Raw genomic sequence first — 17581 nt, 5'->3', positions numbered from 1 at the left:
AAAAAACCTAAAAAATTGAAAAAGCTCCCACTGATGTTATTACCAGATTTATTGGTTTAAGCCTAAAAGTCTATAATCAAAACAGTCGAGTGTCAAGTTAAATTCAGAGCTAAAAAAACACTCACGGATGAAACGCTTAACAAAATTATTGTCACGAACAGTACAACATCAACGGTCAGTTACATTTTCTTTATTATATTTGTATTTCATATCTAGCCCCATTTGGTTGGCCGCATGACGAGCATCTCTATAAGCTGTTTCCGGAAACTTTGGATACTTGCGACGTACTACGAGTTCAAAAAGTTCTCTTTCAGCTTCAGGCACTTGTGTTCTCGTATCTTTTCTGCGCCTTTGTGCTCCAATAATTAAATTCTGTAACTTGCATTCCTCGTTTTTGCCGTACATTACTGCTCCAAGATTTCGGCCAAATTTAGAAGCACTAGCACCAGCGGGAATTTGCATCAGATTTATACCATTGAAAACTACTGGAGGGTAACTAGTAGAGTTGTCGGCTGTTGGCAATTCACCGGTTAAACTATAGGAAACCAAAGCAAAAAATTCTTCGTTATCCGCTCTTTCCTCGACTCTCATTCGTTTTAAACACGCCTTGTGCTCATTAACCATTCCAGTCAACTTTTCCTTGAAGATTTGAAAACTGTTACTTTGCTTTGCTGCTTGTAGCCCAACAGAATCATCTGAACGATTGGGAACTAGCGTGCTATCAAGTTCATTAACCTCATCATCAGAAGTCTCAACTTCACCGTCAGATTGTGATTCACTGTCAGAGGCCCAGTTGACAATTCTTTTTGCAGACTTCTTCGCAGTTAGGCTAACTTCCTCATCAGAAGATGAACTTGAGTCAATTTCAGACATTTCTTACATGAAAAAAATACGATAGAATATCACAATGTCTTTCATCGTCAAAAGCGGTTAAACGTTTAGCTGAACATGAAATAAACAATTTTGAAAATGAACTCAAAGAGGAAGAAGTCTAATTATTTCAGAACAACAAGAAAAACAACTAAAAGGCATGGAAGAGAAATTGAACGAGAAAATGTAAATTCCGATTAACCAAAATTTTATCCAGATCCACAAAATTGAGAATTTAACAGATCACAAGAAAATCAAAATAAACAAAAATCCAAACAGTCCGAATAAAAGATACCAGAATGATATTAGAGTAATAAATTACGCGAAGAGGGAAGACGTCAACAAGACACTCATGATATTTAAAATTACAACATATTTTCAACGCCTGGTCTCAACATTAAAACAGATCGAACGCTGCATGAGTTATCTTTTGTTGTTATTATTGAATCATCAAAGAGCATGTTTTGCCTTCATTTCAATACCATACTGATTCGCACCAGATATTGCCCGACTGATGGCTTCTTCAGCATTGTTGCTATAGTTCCTCTCAACACACAGCTGAAAAATTTCTTCCAGCTTCTTGTCGCACGCTACCCGAGAATTTCTGCGATTGACTTTCCATCCCATACGCTCTTTAATCAGTTTGCAAGAGTCCTCCTTGCCAAAAATTTCAGGAGCAATAGTTCGCCCAAAAACAGATGGTCCTTCATCTGTAGGCTTGAACTGCATCAGATCAATTCCATTAAACATTAAAGGTTCGTGTTCTACTCTATGGGCTTTAATCGCCTGTTTGACGCTACTAAGACTTTCTGGTTTTTCTCCGTTTCGCATTATATCCAGAAGTTTTCGCCTGAAGGCAGAGTTCTCCTTCATTACCTTTTTCATATGACTCTCTTGAGCATCCATAACCTCATTTAATTTGCTGTTAACAAAGTCCATTACATCGTCCATCGAGTACTGTCGTTCAGCAACAGCAGATTTTACGTTACTTGGTGTAGAACAACTAGTCTTTGCTAGGTCCACATGAGGACTCTCATGGTCATCTTCAACAGCCTCAAGATCCTCACTGAAGTGAATTTTTCGCTTCGCTGCACTTTCGTTTGGCTCAGCCGATCTCTTCTTGGCTTTTCTCTTCGGACCGACATTTTCCTTTTCAACAGAAGCAACTGACTCCTGGGAAAATGTAATTTTCTCCCGGGTGTCATCGGGTAGCGCTGTTTCGCTGAAAAAATTAAAGCACAAAATTGGTTGATCGCTTAAGCTTATGAAAATTTCAACAGTTCACCAACATATCACAATCGGCTTATTGCTTAACTTTATGAATTTGAAACTTTCCTGTTCACTGACATATCGTTTTTAAGAATCAAAATGGTTAAACTATATAATAAAAACCTCAGTTAACAAAATCTTTTTGACGAGAGGTAGCGTACAGTAAAAAAGATTGAACTAACGCAATTGAGCTGATGTCTGATAAGCTCTTGTCTGCAACTTTTGCCGCCAGCTTTGTTGATACACTATCAGCATCTTTTGCGGGAACAATTTGCACAAAAGCCGCTCTAAATCGCCCGTAGTCCGATGTCTTGAAGTTTAATTTCCGAGGTTTCGTCATTGACAGTTTATCGGCTAGCGAAATACCTTCCGGCCAGTTAGCGTCATTGTACGTTAAAACAATTGGGTTAACGTCATACTTTTTGTAAAATATCCAGTTCAGGCCTCTGGCTCTTTTCTCGTCAGCGTGTGTATCACAGTATAAGCTTTTTATAGGCATACAGCCTCTTGTTGAGCGCGGTCCTTCAATAATCAAGTTTTCTGATGACATTTTATCTATCTAAAAATTGATGAAAGTGGATTAAATCTTGTTAACAACAAGTTAGGATCAGTGAAACCATTTACAAGCAAAACAATCAAACCGTTGAATCAAACCGAAACAAAATCTTTCAAAGCTTCTAAGTGCGTTATGATAACAAAAAACACTCCATCCATACGCTAAAAAAATTGATTCGCTTAAAGCTGACACAGCCAGCCCTTTTGTCAGATTATTTTAAATCCTATCAGCCACATAATGGCTTTAACTTAACAGCTGTAACTTAACTGATTTAAGTTAACACATCAGCTGACTCCAAACAAATTACAACAGCCGCTCGTCGAATGTTTGATAAACTTAAGCCTAAGAACCACACTAAGTTTACTTTAAATGATGAAGCAGCCACACATCAGCTGCCTCGCAAGAATTATGTCAATAACACATCAACTGACTCAACAAATTTATACAGCCACACGTTTGCTCTTTGATAAACTTAAGCCTAACAGACACGCAAAGTTTTATCTTAAATGCTGATGCAGCCGAACATCAGCTGCTTCTTAAGAACTATGTCAACCACACATCAGTTGACTCAGAACAATTTTATACAGCCACACGTCGGCTGTTTGATAAACGTAAGCCTAACAGCCATACAAAGTGTATTTTAATTGAAGCAGCCACACATCAGCTGCCTCTTAAAAATTGTCAACCACACATCAGTTGACTAAGAACAAAGTCAAACAACCACACGTCGGCTGTTTGATAAGCATAAGCCTGACAGCCACACAAAGGAGTATCTTAAATGCTGAAGCAGCCACACATCAGCTGCTTCTTAAGAATTATGTCAAACACACATCGGTTGACTCAGAACAATTTTATACAGCCACACGTCGGCTGTTTGATAAACTTAAGCCTAACAGCCACACAAAGTGTATTTTAATTGAAGCAGCCACACATCAGCTGCCTCTTAAAAATTGTCAACCACACATCAGTTGACTAAGAACATTCAAACAACCACAAGTCGGCTGTTTGATAAGCATAAGCCTAACAGCCACACAAAAAATTATCTTAAATGCTTAAGCAGCCACACATCAGCTGCTTCTTAAGAATTATGTCAACCACACATCAGTTGACTCAGAACAATTTTACACAGCCACACGTCAGCTGTTTGATAAACTTAAGCCTAACAGCCACACAAAGTATTTTAAATGAAGCTGCCACACATCAGCTGCCTCTTAAAAAATGTCAACCAAACATCAGTTGACTAAGAACATTCAAACAACCACACGTCGGCTGTTTGATAAGCATAAGCCTAACAGCCACACAAAGGAGTATCTTACATGCTTAAGCAGCCACACATCAGCTGCTTCTTAAGAATTATGTCAACCACACATCAGTTGACTCAGAACAATTTTACACAGCCACACGTCAGCTGTTTGATAAACTTAAGCCTAACAGCCACACAAAGTATTTTAAATGAAGCTGCCACACATCAGCTGCCTCTTGAAAAATGTCAACCAAACATCAGTTGACTAAGAACATTCAAACAACCACACGTCGGCTGTTTGATAAGCATAAGCCTAACAGCCACACAAAGGAGTATCTTAAATGCTTAAGCAGCCACACATCAGCTGCTTCTTAAGAATTATGTCAACCACACATCAGTTGACTCACAACAATTTTATACAGCCACACGCTGGCTGTTTGATAAACTTAAGCCTAACAGCCACACCAAGGGTACTTTAAACTAGCACGAGGGATTGAAAAACGACCGGTCCAAAGATTTATTTGACAAACAACAAGCGGCAACAATATTCAAAGAACAAAGCTCACAGAATTAAATGTCACCGAATAAGGACAAACACTTCTCGACAATTTTTTGTCGGAACACAGTCCAAAGTTCTTTATAGTTATCAGGAAGAAGATGCACGCCATCATCTGCCATCTTAAAAGTGAATCCATCAAATTCAATATGCCGTTTCTTGAATCTTTTCACTAGTCGGTGGTTAGCATGATCGGTCCCAACTGGATTAGCCATTCTGGGTATAATGTCACAGCTAATGAGCACAGATCCTTTTTCTTTACAGAAATCGTCCATTTGTTTCATATTTTGACATAGACCTTTCAGTGATGATGGAGCATTTTCGTGAAGCCGACCAGTGATATCATTTCCGCCCAAAAAAACGATGATGAAGTCATTTTCAGCCAATGCATTGGTGTACAATTGCCAATTGAGGGCCTTTTCTCCTCCTTTACCATATAGATTGAAGTTCCCATCAATAAACTCGCCCATTTTGACAAGATGGGAGTCACCGACTATGCCAATTTGAAACGGAAGGCACGAATTTATCATTGTACTATCTTAAATAGGAATGCAAGAACTATTTCGTAGACTATTATAGCCCCCATTATGGTATAATTGAAACGGACAAAGAAAAGGGACACAGTCCCCGCGCCCGACGACACCGAAGGGCCAAATCCCTACTACTACGACTACTACTACTACTACTACTACTACTACTACTACAACTACTACTACTACTGCTACTACTACTACTACTGCTACTACTACTATAAGGATTTACCGAAGGGGGCTAAAATGGGACAGACTCGTGCACCCACTAAGCTTGGGGGGGGGTACAGTAGTAAACATAACCGACTAACGTCGGGCGAATTGCTCTCAAACGACCGGCGAGCGGTTGGCTTCGTCAGTAGCTAGCCACGGGGGGTGGGGGGGGGGGGTGCACTGGGGGCAACACTGGGTTGGGGGGGGCAACAGCGCGGTGGGGATGGGGGTCAACGGGGGGGGGGGGTTCTCAACCTCTCAGAACCGCCCTTCACACCATAAGTATAAGTATAAGTCTCCAAAACAGTTTGAGCTGAAACAGCTGAAAGGCTCTAAGAGCACTTAATGCCCGCTGGGCGCTACCTGTTTATCCCGTTTTTGAGGACGAAAAGTCAAAAGCGTCAGACAAAAAATCGGTCAAGCGAAAAATCGCATTAAAAAAAAAGACCAACAGGACTAATATAATTGCTACAAACTTCGTTTGAGAGCAATTAATAGTAGTTGTAGTAGTAGTAGGGATTTGGCCCTTCGGTGTGATTTGGCCCAGTACGTATGGGTCTTTCTTTCGGCGTATGAAAAGATCCGCAACCCCTAATATGCCTACTTAAATTTGATCAAACCGTTACTGATAGTTGCGGGGTTGGGGATGATGAGGATAAACAATCATTAGCTATTTCCAGAGCATAAATCAGCTAGTTCCAGCGCAAAAATCAGCTAGTTCTAGCGCTGGAGTGACGGGCGGTGCTCGTCAGCTAGTTCCAGCGCCGGTTTCCCACCCTGGGGGGGGAACGCAACGTGGTCAGATGACAATGCAACGTGGGGGGAATGCAACGTGGTCAGATGACAATGCAACGTGGGGGGAATGCAACGTGGTTATATTCACAGCCTCCGCGTATTCACTTCACAGCCTCTGCGTATTCACAGGTTATAAATAGTGAAATTGGATTATAACAGTTAACTAGCTACTGATTAGTTGCGTGGTTAGGGAAATTGCAATTACAACAATTCTACAGTGCTAGTAATTTTAAATCTCAAACATGCTCTAGTGTAATAACGCACCTCAGGTGGTCGGCTTTCAGTTTGTCTCACTAGAGCGTCGACGTTACTGAGCATGTCATCTGAATGGACAGTTCAAGTGATCGAAAGTTTCATATCCCACATTGAGTGTAGTAATACAAATTCTTAAACGTTTCAAAACAGATCATTCGAGAGGTCCGGTGACAAGGAATTGCATACAGTTAATATCGTAAAATAGAAAAAATAATTCATGGAGGGGGGGGGGGGGAGGGGAGGGTGGGGGGGGGATGGGGTGGGTTCGAGGGTTGGATACGGGGTACGGGGAACGAAAACACCAATTTCTCGACAACCACTGAACGAAAAACGATAATTTTTGGTGTTTTGGAATCAGCGCAAGCAGTACTTTCCAGCGATATATAAAAAACAGTTCGAAACTCAATTTTTAAGAAATCGATTTTCAGCTTCAGAGGCGATTTTCGCAAAAACTGTGATTTTCTCAGGATATTCAAAAATAGACGTCTAAAATCACTTTTAAGCAAAAATTAATACATATTGTCGTAAAGTAGAACTAAAATGCTAGCGATTGAGCTCTAATACGTACAATAGATCGGCCAGACAAAAAAGTTATTTATTCTTGAAACTTTGAACATTTTCAATTTTTCAAGATTTTGATCTCTGTTAGGGTAGGTGCAGAGCCTTTTTTCAACATGATAACCGAACACAGTATATAAGTAATATATATCATGATGAGAACCATTAAATAAGCTTTCTATTAGTACCAAGAACTCAACGAAAGAAATATCTGGCAAAAAGTTATAAGCCCAAACATCAGAAATTTGTAAAGATTTTTGTGTTTTTTCAACATAAGTTGCAGTTTTAAACTAGTAAAAAGCAGCCACAAGCCAAAACTCTTTTCAAGCATCTGTTGTACAGTTAATGAGCTTTCCAATGATACTACATATTTCATATATCTCTCATTTTTGATTGAGTAACAACAATTTTCTTTAAAAGACGAACATGAAAATTAAACTTTTTTTCAGAGTTCAAAGTCGTAATACGTCAATTCGCAAAAAGATAGTGGATGATTCAACGTTGGTACACTGTTTCGTGCTAACGAGCTTTGTGTGGAATACCTTTGCACTTTATCTTTTATTAGGGTAAGGGCAGAACAATCTTAATTTGTGACGACAACAAGAAATTTTTTTCAAAAAAAAGAACAATCTCCAATTAATTGCCTAATGAAAACGTCATGGTAACCAAAACAAAATACAATCACAATGTACAATATAATAGCAAACTTTCAGAGTAGGTTGCTCACCAAGCAACGAACAAACAAAATATAATTATCCAAGAAAGTTTTTTGATTTTTCGTTTTTTTTTCTCTTTTTTCTGCAAGTGGGGCTGTTGTATAGCCTTTTTCAAAATGAAATTTGGAGAAGGCAATTGAGAAATAGATAGAATCTCAAGGCCTTTTGATTGATTGTCAGTTTAATATCAAGAACTTAACGAAACAAATCTTCAGCAAAAAGTTGTAAGCCCAAACATCAGAAATTTAAAAAGACTTTTGTGTTTTTTCAACATAGGTCGCATTTATAAACTAGTAAAGAGCGTTTAGAAGCCAAAACTCTTTCCAACCATCTGGTGTACAATTAATGAGCTTCCCAATGATACTATGTATTCCATATATTTCTCATTTTTGATTGAGTAACAACAATTTTCTTTAAAAGACAAAATAGAAAATTAAAAATTTTTTCAGAGTTCAAAGTCGTAATACGTCAATTTGCAAGAAGATAGTGGATGATTCAACGTTGGTACACTGTTTCGTGCTAACAAACTCTGTGGGGAAAACCTTTGCACAATACCTTTTGCTAAGGTAACGGCAAAACAATGTTAATTTGTGACAACAACAAGAAGATATTTTTTTTTCAAAAAAACAATCTTCAAATGATTGCGTAATGAAAACGTGAAAATGTGTTTTTTTATCAAATTGAATACATCACGTCTGGATAATTTAGTAGGCACCACAAAACGCGATAATAAGGCCTCCAGGGACTTCAGGATTGGTGTTTAATACGATTTTAACTTTTTTTCTTTTCGAATTCAGATGTTTCACTGACCCCAACGATAATCAATTACAAATAGGGTTAAAATACCAGAAAATCTGCTTTTATAGAACAATTAGCATCTTATCTAACACATAAAGGACACAGAATCTAGAGTCTTAGGTTTTGCATAACGATAACATGACGTTTTTTTTTACTAATATTGTATATGGCACTAACACTTTGTTAAAAAGTAGCCATTTCGAATTAATTTTAGTAAAAATGCACCATCCATTCAAACTTTTTTCAGGAGCTCCTATTTAGAGAACTGTGTGAAGCAAAAAAAATGAAACCTTTTGACCGTTTAGGCGCGTTACTGCCCTCTTGCAAAATCTAGTGATGGAATAATAAAATATGCAGATCGGTTTGAGGTAAGATGGTTAAAAACGTATTGTTCCTACAGAACTTTTATAAAGTCCACGATAATCCTCAGCAAATAATCAAATCACAAACCTAATTTATTCTATCAGTTATATCATTTGAGAAAATCAGGTGTCGATTATGCTCCAAAATCTCAAATTTTGTGATTCACGTTGAAAATCATAAATGATCCGATTTATTAATCTTCAACCCCTGCAAGGAGCGTTGCACAGCAGAACGGCACTCCTACTGAAAGTAGGACACTGCTGAATTAAAATAAATGAGTCCCAATTTTTTTTACCAAAAAGAGTTTTTCTCTCAGGCCATACTAGAAACTTTTATGTTAACGTTACGAGTGATAATGTATTTAAAACACCGAGTTACAGAGAAAAAAAATAACAAACTTGTTTTATTTCAACTGGCTTACATCACGTCTAAATAGTTTAGGAAAAACCCTAACGTGTAATAATAAGGCCTCCAGGGACCTCAGGCTTAGTGTTTAATACGATTTTAACTTTTTTTCTTTTCGAAGTCAGCTGTTTCACTGACCCCAACCATAGTCAACTACAAATAGGGTTCAAATACCAGAAAACCTGCTTTTAAAGAACAAATTGCATCTTATCTAACACATGAAGGACACAGAATCTAGAGTCTTAGGTTTTGCATAACGATAACATGACGTTTTTTTTTACTAATATTGTATATTGCACTAATAATTTGTTAAAAAGTAGCCTTTTCGAATTACTTTTAGTCAAAATGCACCATCCATTCAAACTTTTTCAGGAATTCCTATTTAGAGAACTGTGTGAAGCAAAAAAAATGAAACCTTTTGACCGTTTAGGCGCGTTACTGCCCTCTTGCAAAATCTAGTGATGGAATAATAAAATATGCAGATCGGTTTGAGGTAAGATGGTTAAAAACGTATTGTTCCTACAGAACTTTTATAAAGTCCACGATAATCCTCAGCAAATAATCGAATCACAAACCTAATTTATTCTATCAGTTATATCATTTGAGAAAATCAGGTGTCGATTATGCTCCAAAATCTCAAATTTTGTGATTCACGTTGAAAATCATAAATGATCCGATTTATTAATCTTCCAACCCCTGCAAGGAGCGTTGCACAGCAGAACGGCACTCCTACTGAAAGTAGGACACTGCTGAATTAAAATAAATGAGTCCCAATTTTTTTTACCAAAAAGAGTTTTTCTCTCAGGCCATACTAGAAACTTTTATGTTAACGTTACGAGTGATAATGTATTTAAAACACCGAGTTACAGAGAAAAAAAATAACAAACTTGTTTTATTTCAACTGGCTTACATCACGTCTAAATAGTTTAGGAAAAACCCTAACGTGTAATAATAAGGCCTCCAGGGACCTCAGGCTTAGTGTTTAATACGATTTTAACTTTTTTTCTTTTCGAAGTCAGCTGTTTCACTGACCCCAACCATAGTCAACTACAAATAGGGTTCAAATACCAGAAAACCTGCTTTTAAAGAACAAATTGCATCTTATCTAACACATGAAGGACACAGAATCTAGAGTCTTAGGTTTTGCATAACGATAACATGACGTTTTTTTTTTACTAATATTGTATATTGCACTAATAATTTGTTAAAAAGTAGCCTTTTCGAATTACTTTTAGTCAAAATGCACCATCCATTCAAACTTTTTCAGGAATTCCTATTTAGAGAACTGTGTGAAGCAAAAAAAATGAAACCTTTTGACCGTTTAGGCGCGTTACTGCCCTCTTGCAAAATCTAGTGATGGAATAATAAAATATGCAGATCGGTTTGAGGTAAGATGGTTAAAAACGTATTGTTCCTACAGAACTTTTATAAAGTCCACGATAATCCTCAGCAAATAATCGAATCACAAACCTAATTTATTCTATCAGTTATATCATTTGAGAAAATCAGGTGTCGATTATGCTCCAAAATCTCAAATTTTGTGATTCACGTTGAAAATCATAAATGATCCGATTTATTAATCTTCCAACCCCTGCAAGGAGCGTTGCACAGCAGAACGGCACTCCTACTGAAAGTAGGACACTGCTGAATTAAAATAAATGAGTCCCAATTTTTTTTACCAAAAAGAGTTTTTCTCTCAGGCCATACTAGAAACTTTTATGTTAACGTTACGAGTGATAATGTATTTAAAACACCGAGTTACAGAGAAAAAAAATAACAAACTTGTTTTATTTCAACTGGCTTACATCACGTCTAAATAGTTTAGGAAAAACCCTAACGTGTAATAATAAGGCCTCCAGGGACCTCAGGCTTAGTGTTTAATACGATTTTAACTTTTTTTCTTTTCGAAGTCAGCTGTTTCACTGACCCCAACCATAGTCAACTACAAATAGGGTTCAAATACCAGAAAACCTGCTTTTAAAGAACAAATTGCATCTTATCTAACACATGAAGGACACAGAATCTAGAGTCTTAGGTTTTGCATAACGATAACATGACGTTTTTTTTTTACTAATATTGTATATGGCACTAATAATTTGTTAAAAAGTAGCCTTTTCGAATTACTTTTAGTCAAAATGCACCATCCATTCAAACTTTTTCAGGAATTCCTATTTAGAGAACTGTGTGAAGCAAAAGAAATGCCACTTTTTGACCGTTTAGGCGCGTTACTGCCCTCTTGCAACATCTAGTGCTGGAATAAAAAATGTTGAAATCGGTTTGAGGTAAGATGGGTAAAAAAAGTATTGTTCCTGCAGAACTTTTATAAAGTCCATGATAACCCTCAGCACATAATCTAATCACAAAATTAATTTATTTTATCAGTTATATCATTTGAGAAAATCAGGTGTCGATTATGCTCCAAAATCTCAAATTTTGTGATTCACGTTGAAAATCATAAATGATCCGATTTATTAATCTTCCAACCCCTGCAAGGAGCGTTGCACAGCAGAACGGTACTCCTACTGAAAGTAGGACACTGCTGAATTAAAATAAATGAGTCCCAATTTTTTTACCAAAAAGAGTTTTTCTCTCAGGCCATACTAGAAACTTTTATGTTAACGTTACGAGTGATAATGTATTTAAAACACCGAGTTACAGAGAAAAAAAATAACAAACTTGTTTTATTTCAACTGGCTTACATCACGTCTAAATAGTTTAGGAAAAACCCTAACGTGTAATAATAAGGCCTCCAGGGACCTCAGGCTTAGTGTTTAATACGATTTTAACTTTTTTTCTTTTCGAAGTCAGCTGTTTCACTGACCCCAACCATAGTCAACTACAAATTGGGTTCAAATACCAGAAAACCTGCTTTTAAAGAACAAATTGCATCTTATCTAACACATGAAGGACACAGAATCTAGAGTCTTAGGTTTTGCATAACGATAACATGACGTTTTTTTTTTACTAATATTGTATATGGCACTAATAATTTGTTAAAAAGTAGCCTTTTCGAATTACTTTTAGTCAAAATGCACCATCCATTCAAACTTTTTCAGGAATTCCTATTTAGAGAACTGTGTGAAGCAAAAGAAATGCCACTTTTTGACCGTTTAGGCGCGTTACTGCCCTCTTGCAACATCTAGTGCTGGAATAAAAAATGTTGAAATCGGTTTGAGGTAAGATGGGTAAAAAAAGTATTGTTCCTGCAGAACTTTTATAAAGTCCATGATAACCCTCAGCACATAATCTAATCACAAAATTAATTTATTTTATCAGTTATATCATTTGAGAAAATCAGGTGTCGATTATGCTCCAAAATCTCAAATTTTGTGATTCACGTTGAAAATCATAAATGATCCGATTTATTAATCTTCCAACCCCTGCAAGGAGCGTTGCACAGCAGAACGGTACTCCTACTGAAAGTAGGACACTGCTGAATTAAAATAAATGAGTCCCAATTTTTTTTACCAAAAAGAGTTTTTCTCTCAGGCCATACTAGAAACTTTTATGTTAACGTTACGAGTGATAATGTATTTAAAACACCGAGTTACAGAGAAAAAAAATAACAAACTTGTTTTATTTCAACTGGCTTACATCACGTCTAAATAGTTTAGGAAAAACCCTAACGTGTAATAATAAGGCCTCCAGGGACCTCAGGCTTAGTGTTTAATACGATTTTAACTTTTTTTCTTTTCGAAGTCAGCTGTTTCACTGACCCCAACCATAGTCAACTACAAATAGGGTTCAAATACCAGAAAACCTGCTTTTAAAGAACAAATTGCATCTTATCTAACACATGAAGGACACAGAATCTAGAGTCTTAGGTTTTGCATAACGATAACATGACGTTTTTTTTTTTACTAATATTGTATATGGCACTAATAATTTGTTAAAAAGTAGCCTTTTCGAATTACTTTTAGTCAAAATGCACCATCCATTCAAACTTTTTCAGGAATTCCTATTTAGAGAACTGTGTGAAGCAAAAGAAATGCCACTTTTTGACCGTTTAGGCGCGTTACTGCCCTCTTGCAACATCTAGTGCTGGAATAAAAAATGTTGAAATCGGTTTGAGGTAAGATGGGTAAAAAAAGTATTGTTCCTGCAGAACTTTTATAAAGTCCATGATAACCCTCAGCACATAATCTAATCACAAAATTAATTTATTTTATCAGTTATATCATTTGAGAAAATCAGGTGTCGATTATGCTCCAAAATCTCAAATTTTAAGATTCAAGTTGAAAATCATAAATGATCCGATTTATTAACCTTCCAACCCCTGCAAAGAGCGTTTTTTTAGCAGAATGGCCGTCCTACTGAGGCTAAGGCATTGGTGATACCAAAAAAATGGGCCCAAGAAACTTTTTGTCGCAATACAGTTTTCTCGCAGGCTTAAATAATAAGTTTTATGTGAACGTTACTGGTGATAACGTAATTAAAACTCCGATTTCCAGACAATTGATTCAAGACACGTTTTTATTTTTTAGATTGCATTCATCACGTCTGGCTAGTTTAGTAGGCACCACAAAACGTGATAGTAAGGCCCCAGGGTCTTCAGGTTTGGTGTTTAATATGATTTACATCACTTTTCCCTTTTGAAATTAGCTGTTCCACTGACTCCAATCACAGTTAATTGTAAATAGGGTTCGCATACCTCAACAGGCAACTCTGAATAGCCAATAGGCATCAAAAAGTGTCATCAAGTTATGCATTACATTAAAATCAGCAGTTAATAATCACTCAACTTTTTTTTTGCTTTATGAAGTTTTATGACTACGACTTTTCCATAAAATAATTCAAAACTTTGTGATCTGAGGCTCAAATTTAAGCTGAGTGTAGAATAGGCAATTTCCGAAAGATCGCCCACTTGTGATGTCTGAAATTTAGGTTGCCGAAAAAATTTTTTGTTGTATGAAGTTCTATGACTACAACTTTTTCATAAATACGGTATCAATGAAAAACAATAGTTTCCGATTTTTTGCTCACTAATTTTTTGAAACAGTTTACTTGCTCTTTGTTTTAGTCCCTTTTCTGTTTTGTCTAAAAATTTATTAAATTACAACTTTCATTTTATGAAAGTTTTATGATTACAACTTTTCATAGACGCCATAATATGAAGTTGTAATTTTATAACTTTTTGAATTATGGGGTCGACCCGGGTAGTTAAGATTAATTTAATTCTTAAGATTTCTTATCTTGAGAACTCTTAAGACCAACTCGATAACTTGATCCAGAAACCATTATCAAAAGATTCCCAGTTTTGCTTCAAACATTATACGACTCTACCGCTACTGAAAAACTTCAAAGAGATTTGATCACACGCCGATTGTTTGATTGGCAAGGCGGCTGACCTAATTAGTCTGTGCATAATATAATAAAAGTCGCTAACCTAATTAGTTATAACCACAATAGGGCGCGAAAGAATTTTAGCAGGTTTTTGTGAACTAAATGTTGATATCGATCGGCGCAATATGCCATGTTTGAAAAACGTGAAGTTAATTTTTTGAGTATCTGAGAATGTCTGCGGTTAAATTCAGTGCAATCTGCCCCCAATTGAGTCAGGAACTAAAATGCTTGTGATTTTTCCCTTATTTTCCTTCTAAAAACGGCGTATAACAGAAACAAATGGATAAAATAAAATTTTGTGATCACAGTGTGAATAAAAAGTGAATAAACTGAATTAATTCAATCAATGAAAAATTTGCGAATTGTGCTGAATTTTGTTTTTTTTTAAATGACAATTTTGCAACATATGCCAGGAATAACAAACCTTTTTTGAGAAAAACTGATTATGTAAAAAATCTGGATAGACCAGTATAACAAAAAGTCAGCACAAAATGGTTTTTAAAAATGTAAATAATTAATTCCCTCGACTCGACGCTGGTTGAACTATTGAGCGAATATATAATAAATTATTAAATATTTATCAAAATTTGGCATGGGTTTATCAAATTGTTTGTTTTACTTTAATTTTATTTTAAATTTGCATCAATTTTGAGATTTAATTTACCCTTGATAGCATTTTGTTGCAACTTTGAAACTTTTCAATTTTCCTCATTTACATTTTTGAGAAATTTTAAATTTCATTAATATTGAAAGATTTTTGTCACCCTGTTAAACTTTTAAGTTTGATCCCAGGTATGAAGGGTCGCACGTGTCCAGACTACATGAAAAACGACCCAATGAAATGCGACATGCACTGCTGTGGCATCCGGGGGGATTCAGGGGAGTACAAGATCGGATCTGGTTTCTCAGTCGTGAACAAAACCCTGGACCACGACTGCAACTGTGTGTTCGAGTACTGCTGTCAGGTCAAATGTGAAGTTTGTTCAGAAGTGATTGAGGAATGGCAGTGCAATGGAGTGGCCGAAATGTGAATTGCTTCCCATTAAGCCTAATTCGAATCTGTTTCTTTCTCCCCATTTAACAAAATTTCCAATTCCATAATCTGATTGACAATTAACAGCTGGCATTATGGTCTTCAAAACTAATGCGTGAAGCTTAAAAACGCGGCATTACATCAATTAAATAAAGTCATTCACCACCGGGGAAAAGAAACAGGTTTCTTAACTTCAGTTTCCTCTCACAATTTCCGAAGTAAAGTTTCAGAAAACTTAAGTGTCTATTTTTCGAAAGTTCTAATTTTTCAACCGTTAATAATGTTTGTAAGTAGCTCAATTAGCCAAATTTTAATGCAGATTTCCTGAATTGATCTAATATAAATTGTGTCGATTATTCGGTTATTTGAGCAAAATTTTTAAATTGTGCATCTAGAAATAGCAAAATGCCGCCTTGTTGCTGTAAAAATCTGTTTCCATCAGAAAGTATTTCTCAATAAGATAACAACCGTACATGAATATATTGCAAATTGTTATCATCGTCAGAATTTTTGGAACACCAATTTTTCAAGTTGTTTCGACATAAATTGATAGTCCCAGAAGATGCTAGGTGTTTATTTCAAAATCGGGCGATTGAGACATAAGCTATTGTCCGTATAACTACCTGGCAAATAAATTCGTGAAAGAAAAAAAATAGCTATCTTTTGCCTCACATCTGACAAAGAATGTAAAATCACTCAAGAAAGTAATAAAATAAAAATTTAATAAAATCTGCCCTCGAGAGCTTTTTTTCTCTCAAAATTGTCCTGTGTTCGCTTCTGACATAGTTTCCTAGTCAAATTGGGACGGTTATCTGCAAGACTCTTGCGAGACTCTTGTATGATTATGCATCATCTTGTAAGGGCTCTTACAGGACACTTACCAGATAACCGTTAATCCTGCAAGATTCTTAGCAGATAACTGTTGTTCTTATAAGATTCTTACCAGATAATCGTCGACTTTTTAGGACTCTCGTCCGACATCCGTCGCTCCAGAGAGGTTCCAGACAGAAAACTAACGCTTTTGCAGGGCCAACATAGCTATAAAAAGCTTTCATGTAACACTTAAAATATAACACATGGAACATTGTTTAAGCAAGCAATGTTTGTGAGCTCAGTAACTACGTGTAGTTCCATTCTTTAAATCATTTGAGCATGTCTGATGATTCTATGAACAACTTTAAGTTATCATCGAACTATAATGGAAACAAAACTCTTCTCAAATTTTTTACTATTGATATTTTTGGTGTCAAAAAATTTCTCTTCAGCCGCAAGTTTTTTTTGAACGAAAATATGAATACTTGAAGAATAATTTTCAGGATATTGTGCAATTATGTAAAGGTGACTTTATTTTGAAGAGCTGACTTAAAAAAGAGCCAAAAAAAAATTCATAACACCAGTTATATAATTTACTGAGCAACTTGAACTTATTGATAAAATGGAGCATGAAATTTTTTAAACATTTGTTATAGAGTATTTGAAAAAAATGGCATGTTTTCACCACGAAAACAAAAAGAAAGGCTTCAAATAATTGATATTTGTTTTTATCGAGAGCTACAGCCATGCTTAAGTGGGTCGTGGGATTTGATATGAAGCTATCAAGACCAAAGATAAGATTAATTCTAGAAAACAAATGCAATTCGCAGCATTTTTATGTTGGTTTATGGCAACTTAAGGAAACTTTCCGTTTTCATATTTTTTGGATCAGTCCAGGTTCGTATTATTCCAACATCGGCTTTTTTGACTAAACAAATCGAAAAGACTGAGTCCTCAACGCTGCTAGGTTAGTGACTAAAATAGGGTTGAAGTGAATTTTGTGTGAAAATTGAATGCGTTAGGTAAGGACACAGCAACTTTTTTGCTGCCTATTACCAGTTTTGTCTTCTGGTTGAATTGATTTTGTCTTGAATTGGAAGTAAAAAAATGATATTTAGTTTGTAAATAAGTTTATGAAAATTGTTTTATTTTTGGATCAGATTGGAGAATTTTCTTCAATTAAACTGAAAATTATCTAATGCTGACGCCACTCATATTGCTCAGCTATAAAGTTAACAATTATAATTTGTAATAAGAAAAAAAAC

At 35.9% G+C, this 17581-nt stretch overlaps 1 protein-coding gene across 12 annotated transcripts in view; it reads left to right on the top strand.

The window, feature by feature from the left end:
• LOC142350582 (protein Wnt-3a-like) overlaps positions 1-15965 on the top strand; it is a 55831-nt gene extending 39866 nt beyond the window's left edge. For all 12 annotated transcript variants that reach the window (XM_075402453.1, XM_075402447.1, XM_075402456.1 and 9 more), the window contains exon 8: positions 15263-15965. In XM_075402453.1, the coding sequence (XP_075258568.1) occupies positions 15263-15501 (239 nt within the window). In that variant the 3' untranslated portion in view covers positions 15502-15965. The remainder of the gene's footprint in view (positions 1-15262) is intronic.
• The last annotated feature ends 1616 nt before the right edge of the window (positions 15966-17581 follow it).

This window comes from Convolutriloba macropyga, chromosome 12 (genome assembly GCF_964194025.1).
Source record: "Convolutriloba macropyga chromosome 12, txConMacr16.3, whole genome shotgun sequence".
Classification (NCBI taxonomy): domain Eukaryota; kingdom Metazoa; phylum Xenacoelomorpha; order Acoela; family Convolutidae; genus Convolutriloba; species Convolutriloba macropyga.
The sequence above is the reverse complement of the archived record's forward strand: the minus strand, read 5'-3'. Positions and strand labels throughout refer to the sequence as shown.